Source organism: Impatiens glandulifera, chromosome 5, assembly GCF_907164915.1.
Source record: "Impatiens glandulifera chromosome 5, dImpGla2.1, whole genome shotgun sequence".
NCBI lineage: Eukaryota > Viridiplantae > Streptophyta > Magnoliopsida > Ericales > Balsaminaceae > Impatiens > Impatiens glandulifera.
In genome coordinates, this window is record NC_061866.1 from 50,157,629 (window position 1) to 50,166,039 (window position 8,411).

The 8,411-nt window shown below is 34.1% G+C and overlaps 1 protein-coding gene across 1 annotated transcript; it reads left to right on the forward strand.

Moving 5' to 3' along the window:
- The first annotated feature begins 261 nt into the window (after window positions 1-261).
- On the forward strand, window positions 262-8,120 carry LOC124937958 (DNA (cytosine-5)-methyltransferase DRM2-like). The gene is made up of 10 exons (XM_047478297.1): window positions 262-492; window positions 1,804-1,842; window positions 2,323-2,457; window positions 3,177-3,276; window positions 3,350-3,396; window positions 3,870-4,013; window positions 4,259-4,358; window positions 5,780-5,877; window positions 5,975-6,697; window positions 7,513-8,120. The coding sequence occupies exons 2-10, from the start codon at window positions 1,822-1,824 to the stop codon at window positions 7,945-7,947; spliced, it is 1,803 nt and encodes a 600-aa protein (XP_047334253.1). The 5' UTR covers window positions 262-492; window positions 1,804-1,821; the 3' UTR covers window positions 7,948-8,120.
- The last annotated feature ends 291 nt before the right edge of the window (window positions 8,121-8,411 follow it).

Genomic DNA, 8,411 nt, shown 5'->3' on the forward strand with positions numbered 1-8,411 from the left:
ATAAAAATTGAGAAATGTAATGAAAAAGGGACCCACATTAACCAAAGAAAAATAAAAAAACAATTGAATATCAGAATCGGACGGTAACATAACGTCCGAAATTCATCTAACGATTCAAAATATTTATAACGAATTAGGTTGCATAAAAAAATATTATCTGACGTGTCGCGAGTGACTGTTTTTCTCCACCGTGGCGTGTGTGCTTACGGTATAAATCCTTTCCAGTGGCACAGATTCCGCGTTTAGAAAGGGGCGAGATTTTTTGTTCGTCTCTTTCTCTCTCTATATCACTCTCGCACAAAATCTTCATCATTTTAGCTCGTCAATTTCTCTCTTCATCTTCTTCGTTTTCCATCTGTCTAAATTGCATGTTACGGTCATTTTCTCTTCCTCACCTACTCGATTTCGGCAAACTATTTTGTTTACAGGAGCATCTCTTCATCTGTGCGGTTCTTTGATCCGATTTTACGCATAAGAACAACCCCTGCGGAGGTAAATGAATGCATTATTGAGTTCGTTAAATACGCATTTGGAATCTTATTAGGGTTACAACTCTAATATCTTTGACCAGTGTTTTTGGTTTTCTTCGTTGTCTTCATAACTTAAATCTTGTCTTATCGTGTTGAAGAATCTGATTAGGGTTTGATCGTGTAGCAGATTATGATTTCAATTGGCTTCCTTTAATTTCTAGTGCATGTAGCAGGGGTTTGGAAACATCTGGAACTGGAGTTGTTTTGCAGAACATTATCTTATCTATATTTTGCAGAACATTATCTTGATAAAGTAATTATGTTTTGTAAATTCCGTAATGCAACTATTTATGCTAATTTTAGGTCAAGCGGAACTTTAGTTAAACAATCTACTTAATCTGACATTTCTATATCTTAATTGCATTGTGTACATGTAATGTCAAAGCTTGTAGTCGAGATGATAATATGGCATCATAGTGTATATTGAGGTATGGATTTTAGAACATAACTCTATTGCAAGGTCAAGTATTTCAATTTATGTTATTCTGAGTTCTGGTTAACTTTCTCAATATTGACTGCACTGGATTTCATAGCATGACTATATTCAATTACTAACTGTCTAGTTTTCAGATTTGTGTTCTATTCTACTTTGGTTCTTATCTAGGTGCTTAGCTTTTGTTTGCTTTCTATCTGAACAAAGTCTAGCAGAACTTGGCTTCACTTAATCAGCAAATTTATGTCACTTATATTTGGTACCATCACATTATGTTTAAGTAGTCATCTCTTGATCCTTCCCTCAATCTTATCAGCTAATCTTGATTTGTGCAACACTAAGAGCTTGTTTGATGTAGGGATATTTGGAAATCATTTATTTCATTTGGAAGAAAAAAATCTTGTTTGATGTAAAAAGTAGTTTATTTGGGTAAAATGATCAATATTCTCAATATTTAATATTCTAAAATGTTATAAATAATAAAGTAAGGATAATTTGTCTGTTGATTGGAATAATGAGTTTAAAGAAGTGATGGTTGGTGGGATGGTGGTTTATTTGACTAGTCTACATCAAACAAGTCCTTCATTTTTGGTAAAAATTAGTCTATATGGTGCAGTGAAAACATGTTAAAGATAACAATAGGCTATTAAGACATTAGTCCTAAATCTTTGCACTTGATTGATAATATGCTTATTTATTGTGTTTCTAAATATTGCCTTCTGCATCATTTATTAATTTGATGCTATTGTTTTTGTGGCAAGAAGAATTGATAACTATACAAAAGTATATACTAGATGATTTATTTGCTGGATCTCTAATTGTTTCTTTTGCAATGTGCAGGTCTTGGTTCTGAACAAAATGCCAGAACCTGTACAAATGGTGATTGCTCTTCTGCATTATATTTATAGCTATACATGTGCTAACAACTAGATTTCCTTTTACTTTGATTCTTTCAGACTACGAGCTAGAATAATTCTTGGCATTGCTTTCTTTTCGTAGATTAGTTGATTATGAGATTGTTCGGTTTGGGTTTATGGGAATAAATCTGGTTTAGTTAAAAAATGTTGAGTGGTGGTGATTTTGAGTAGGTGAGTATTTTTTTAGTAGAAAGACTTTAAGGGTATTAATATATAATGATAAAATAAAATTTATTTATTTTTAAATAGAGGGTATTTTAGTATTTTGGTTGATGAATTGAGTGATGTGATTGACGAGAGAATGGATAAAATGATGTTTGATTTTAGAAAAACAACCGAACAAGCTCTAAGTGAACTTCTCTGTTTTATAGGTAAATAAAGAAGAAGACTTGATACCAATTTATGCGTGCTTACATTTTTCTACTTGTTTTTGTATTTGCAGAATGGAAATGTGGCTGGTGAGGAGAGTGATAGCATTGACTGGGATACAGAAGATGAGCTAGAAATTGAAAACATTCCCATGTCCAATTCCATTGTGACAAATACTAGTAATGGGGCTTTGCCAACGTTTGGCGAGGTAAAGGCCATCAAATGTTAATTTGTATTATAACATGTTAAGGAGACTAATGATGTCTTCTTTGGAGAATTACTCAAACTATCAATGAAAACTATGATATATTTGACTAAGTCCATTTTAATCATACCACTTTTTTTTTTTTGTACCAAAGACTTGGGTATGTGGTTAATGGCTTTGATCAATTGATCTTCAAACTGGAGATAACAAATTTTTTTATCCTTGCCAATAAAAGAACAGGGTTAGGGCATTCATGTAGATGGAATTGATTTTTTTTGGTGAAAAAGGAGGGCGTTTTTCACAGAGCCAGAGTATTTGAGTTCTGGAGTGAGGAACTTGGGTTCGCAAGTAACACAAACGGATTCTTTTGATACACATTATGTGCCTGAATATGGGCTGGTGCAGTAAAACATCATCCAAATGAGTAATATTTTCCAAACATTAAGTTTTGAGTTAGCTTAATGTCACATGAATAGTTTTGTCTTAGGATCTTCGGAAAGGAGAGATGTACTTCCATCCAGAAAATGTAAATGCTTTAAGATTCCTTAATATCAGTAGTTGAAGACTTGAGGTTGACACTGTTGGTCACAGCTGTCATTCTCTTGCTCTTAGTAGATTTTAAGCTTTTCTACTTTTCAGTTGGAAAACCCTTATTGATTGTGATTTGAAATAAAATAGTACTTATATCTTAACTTCCTCTTTTTTTTTTCTTTGTCTTGAAGGCAAGCTCCTCCAGAGATCCTGCTTTATCCAACTTGATAGATCATTTTGTAGGAATGGGCTTTTCTCTTAAAATGGTTCTCAAATCCATTGAAGACAATGGTAAATACCACTCCGCCTTGTGCTTTCAACCTTTGAAAACTCAAAACTTGACTTTGTTTCCGTTTTCATTTAGGGGAAGCAAACATGGAATCCATACTAGAGTCTCTCCTCACATACACAGTAAGTATGGTTTCTCATTTTGACATGAATATGTTTTTGTGTGACTCTCTTATATTAAACTTTACATACCTATTGATGTCTTGAGTGATGCAATGAGGTTTGAACAGTTAAAAGTAGCTCTTAATAGGTTTTAAAAGATGAACTTCAGGTTAGTAAATATGTTGCAGGCATTGCATATACCATACAGACATTACTTGTTTGATCTTTATGAGAGCAGTGCTCATTTATGGGACTTCTTTATGGTGCATTGTCTCTTTAATAAAGAAGAAAAGGACTTTGGATAATGCTCATTTGATGGTGCATAGTATCATATGTTGAATGTTTTGTTTCAATTGTACCCAGTGATAACCATTTTACAATTGTGATAATTATATTTAGTTGAATGGAAATTTCAGCTATTTGATCTTATGACTATTAAGTATTTGTGCCTGCATTTAGTTATGTAACCTAGACCTCTCCTCTGTTTTTTCTAGGTCCTTGCAGACTCTCCTGAAGAGGCTTATACACATCAGCAGCAGCAACAACAACAACCCATTGACACTAATCTTTCTTCCTCTGACTATGAAGAGAATGTTGTAGATGAACAATCAGATACAGACAGTTTTTCTGAATACGAGGTAGCTTATACATTTTGATCTTTATCTATCATTGCCTTATCATCTCAACAACATAAATCATACATATACATATATGTATGTGTATAAATTATATATCTGTAATACTATGGAAATACCCACTCATATCACATTTTTATTCCTTAATTATCTGTAACTTAAGGAAGTCATCGTTGCATTTCCCATGCAATATTCTGTGCATAAAATTGTATCTACTTACAGTCTTTTTGTTGGCTCCATTTCCACAGGATGAATTCCTTTCTTCATCTGATTCAGAAAGAACACTCAAAACCTTAGGCAAGATGGGATATTCTCTGGATGAGGCCAAAATAGCAATGGAGAGATGTGGTGCGTATAATGTTGTTTTTCTCTTGTCACGTTTCCATTGGTTATATTCATGCTAACCTTTTAATGGACGTACGGTAATGTTGACATACTTGGTAGATTTTGTTACTTACTAGGTTAAGAGATGGGCAACCTAATGGACTTTATTAGTATTAGTTCATATATTAATTAGTTTCGTTTTTATGATTTCAAATCCCATGAATCCTCTAAAGCTTCTGTCACAGTATGCACACTGTAAGCCTAAAGGCACAATGGGAATCCTAAAGGTCCTGCAGATACTTAGGCCCAAATGGAAATAGAAAAATGGACAAGTCTGTTAGAAAGACCCTGTTTGGAGTCCTGTAAAGGGAATCCGTGATGGACTATTAGGATGTATACATAAATAATTAACTGCTACAGTCACTGTTAGGAGTTGTGAGGCAGTTAAAAAGGTAGTTGGAGATCTATGCTGTTTTAAATATCACCTCCATTTTGTAAAAAGGATGTTGAATACTGAATATGAGAACTTTGTCCTTGTACATGTACCTTTGCTATTAATGTATCTTTCCATCTTGTTATTTTGGTTAAAAAAAATTCTTAGAGGAGTGATAGGGGGAGAGAGAATGATGTGGCATCATGTTATTGGCTAAAAAAAGAAAAAGTATAAGGAGAGAGAGTAGAGAGATAAATTTTATTATTTTTTCAGCCAATCAGAAATCACCACGTCATTCTCTCACCCATTCCCTCTTCCAAATTTCCTCTCCCAATCATTTCTCTTATAGTTTTTAGCCCTTAGAGATTATGGCTTGAATTGTTGCTAACCATATATCTGAGGGCTTTTTTCTTTGATGTTTTTAATTAAATGAAAAATTCTTATAATAACCATAACAAACGCGATGTTCGCATTGGCTATGAATGGGAAACAAACAAGGTCTACAGAAGTTTGTGTAGTCATGAATTCAGAAAAAAGAAGACATCAAATGTGCTATGGAAATGATTGGACTATATACAAATGTTCCACTCACATGGATCTATGACTAATGTTAAGGAAACAAGTTTATAATCATATAATATTTTTAAGGTTTCTTAAGTTCATCATTTCTTTCTTGCAGGGTTATTTTTATTATAGTTTTGACATGAGATAACACATTAAATCACACTAGTAACTTTACAATTATTTTGATACTTTTATATGCCGTGAACTTGCTGGTCTATCAATTTACAAATATCCTCTTTCTATTTTGAGTAGAAAATCTTGATAATTTGGTGATAAGATTGTTATGATTACAATTCTTAACTGAATCTTGGTGTTTATATGTGATTGTGTACTTGTCTTATGTCATGGCTTAGATTTGTTTTTTTGTGATCTTGTGTTGGCTTCTATTGCTTAGATTTTCATATTTTGTTTTCTTTGCTTATGGGTTCCTCCCACTTTATCATGACAGGTCCTAATGCCAAAATTCTTGAGCTAACAGATTTTATATGTGCTGCTCAAATCTGTAAGAAAGAAGATGTACATTATGAACTATTACAAGAAGAGAAGGTTTTGAGACTTGTTTAGTAAGCTTTAGTAGTTTCTTCTTTTTGTAGCTGATGTATCTTAACCTTTTATTACTTTTGCATTTTGTTTGTGTTCACAGCCAAAGGTGGTGCTCAATGGCAAGAGGAAACACCTCACAGGGAACTCTCACAAAATTAAAAAACCACGGGGCGGTGAAAGAGTTTTGACTGAAGAGGATGAGCCGATTCGTCTTCCCAAACCAATGATTGGCTTTGGTGTGCCAAATGATCCACGACCATGGTTTAAGAGAACCCTTCCTGAAGCAGCCGTTGGACCACCATATTTTTACTATGAAAATGTTGCACTTGCACCTAAGGGCGTTTGGGACACCATTAAGCGGTTCTTATACGAAGTTGAGCCAGAATTTGTTGACTCGAAGTACTTTTGTGCTGCTGCACGGAAAAGAGGTTACATACACAACCTCCCTATTGAGAATAGGTTCCCTCTTCTTCCCCTTCCCCCAAGGACCATACACGAAGCATTTCCTTTAACCAGAAGATGGTGGCCCTCATGGGATGACCGGACAACACTAAACTGTTTGCAAACATGCATTGCAAGTGCAAAATTGACCGAGAAAATCCGAAAATCATTAGAGGATAATAGGAATTGTGATCCACCGCTTCATGTGCAAAAGTCGGTTCTTGAGGAATGCCGGAAATGGAATCTGGTCTGGGTAGGTCACAACAAAGTTGCTCCACTTGAACCAGACGAGGTGGAAATGCTCCTCGGATTCCCCAGGAACCATACAAGAGGTGGCATCAGCAGGACTGACCGTTACAAATCACTTGGTAACTCTTTCCAGGTTAGCACTTTTTTTCACTCACCGTTTCACTTGGCAACTAACTACCTTTCTTTCTGACTGAATTTATACCTTTATTTGCAGCAGACTGTTCATTCATATCTTTTTATGATTCTTAATCATTTGGCTCATTTTTGTTGGCCAGCTGTTTTGATACGTTGTTCTATGTACTTTCTTGTTTTAAATCTTATTTGAAAAAGTTGTTTTGGTTAAATGATTAAAATATCTTTCATATTTAATATTTAATTTTTTTTTAAATTAAGTAAAGACAATTTAGTATTTTGGTTGATGATTTGATTGATGATGGAATTAGGGGTGTTATTTGGGCCTTTTTCGATTATGGGATGTTTGGATAGCGAGCAGGTTATTGAAAATTGGGTTATTTGTGTAAAAAAGACATTGTGTATAAAACTATAAATATATAATAGTTTTTTTTATAAGAACTAGTGGGTTATTTGATATTAAATTCAAATAACTCAGATTGAACAAGGCTTTGGATTTGAATGATGTGATTGATGATGGACTATTGAGTTATTTGATGGGATAAATGGCTGTTTGGGCCTTGTTCGATTAAGGGTTATTTGGATAACGAGGAGGTTGTTTCAAAATAACCTTGTTTGATATATGTTATAGAAAATTGGGTTTTTTGGATAAAAAAAGCATTATGTTTAAATGCACAATAAATACAAATCCTTTAAAGAAAGAAAGACAAGAAGTAGAGATGTTTCGATTGATAAATTGAACGATGTGATTGATGATGGACTAGTAACAGAGGTCTTGGATTATTAACTAACTAGTTGGAATTGGTTTAAAATCAGGTGGACACGGTTGCTTATCATCTCTCTGTCCTGAAGGACTTGTATCCGCAAGGGATGAATGTGCTATCACTTTTCTCTGGAATTGGCGGTGGGGAAGTTGCTTTACATCGGCTTGGTATTCCATTAAAGAATGTTGTATCTATAGATATATCAGAAGGTAATAGAAATGTTGTGAAGAGCTGGTGGGGACAAACAAATCAGAAGGGCAAGCTTATTCACTTCCCGGATGTGCAAGATGTGGATGGAGAAAAGTTGGAGAATCTGAGAGACACAATTGGTGACTTTGATCTTGTTATTGGTGGCAGCCCATGTAACAATCTTGCTGGTAGCAACCGACATAGCAGAGATGGGCTTGAGGGTGAGCAATCATCTCTCTTTTTTGATTATTTTCGTATTCTGGATTTGGTCAAAACTATAAATGGAAGGCATCAATGATGATGATGAGTTTCATCTAGATGGGTCTGTTTCCTTTTTAGCTAGGACCCCTTATCAGACTAACTAGCTATGGTAGTACCTATGTAGTTTCCTTTTGTGGAGGAAAACATTTAAACTGGTTCGAAATGAAGAAACAGATCTTTTTTTTTGCAAACTGTGGGTTATAATTCTTGAAGCTAGCTTGTCCCCGATTAAATAACTAACGATGTTCTTAGTGAGAATCTTTACTATTGAGCTACCTTGATGGGTTCTATAGTTTGTTTCTCTAAAATAATATTTTTTCGTTTCTTACTATTTTAATGGATCCATACTATTAGGAAACTGTTATATATATATTTATGTAGAACAGATTTAAATGATATTATTATTTTGAATAATTGTGTGGTCTATTTCTAAAAATGATGAGGTTATTTATATGTTAGAAATATGTACAGAAGGGTTTTAGAAGTCAGCATTGCCTTCAT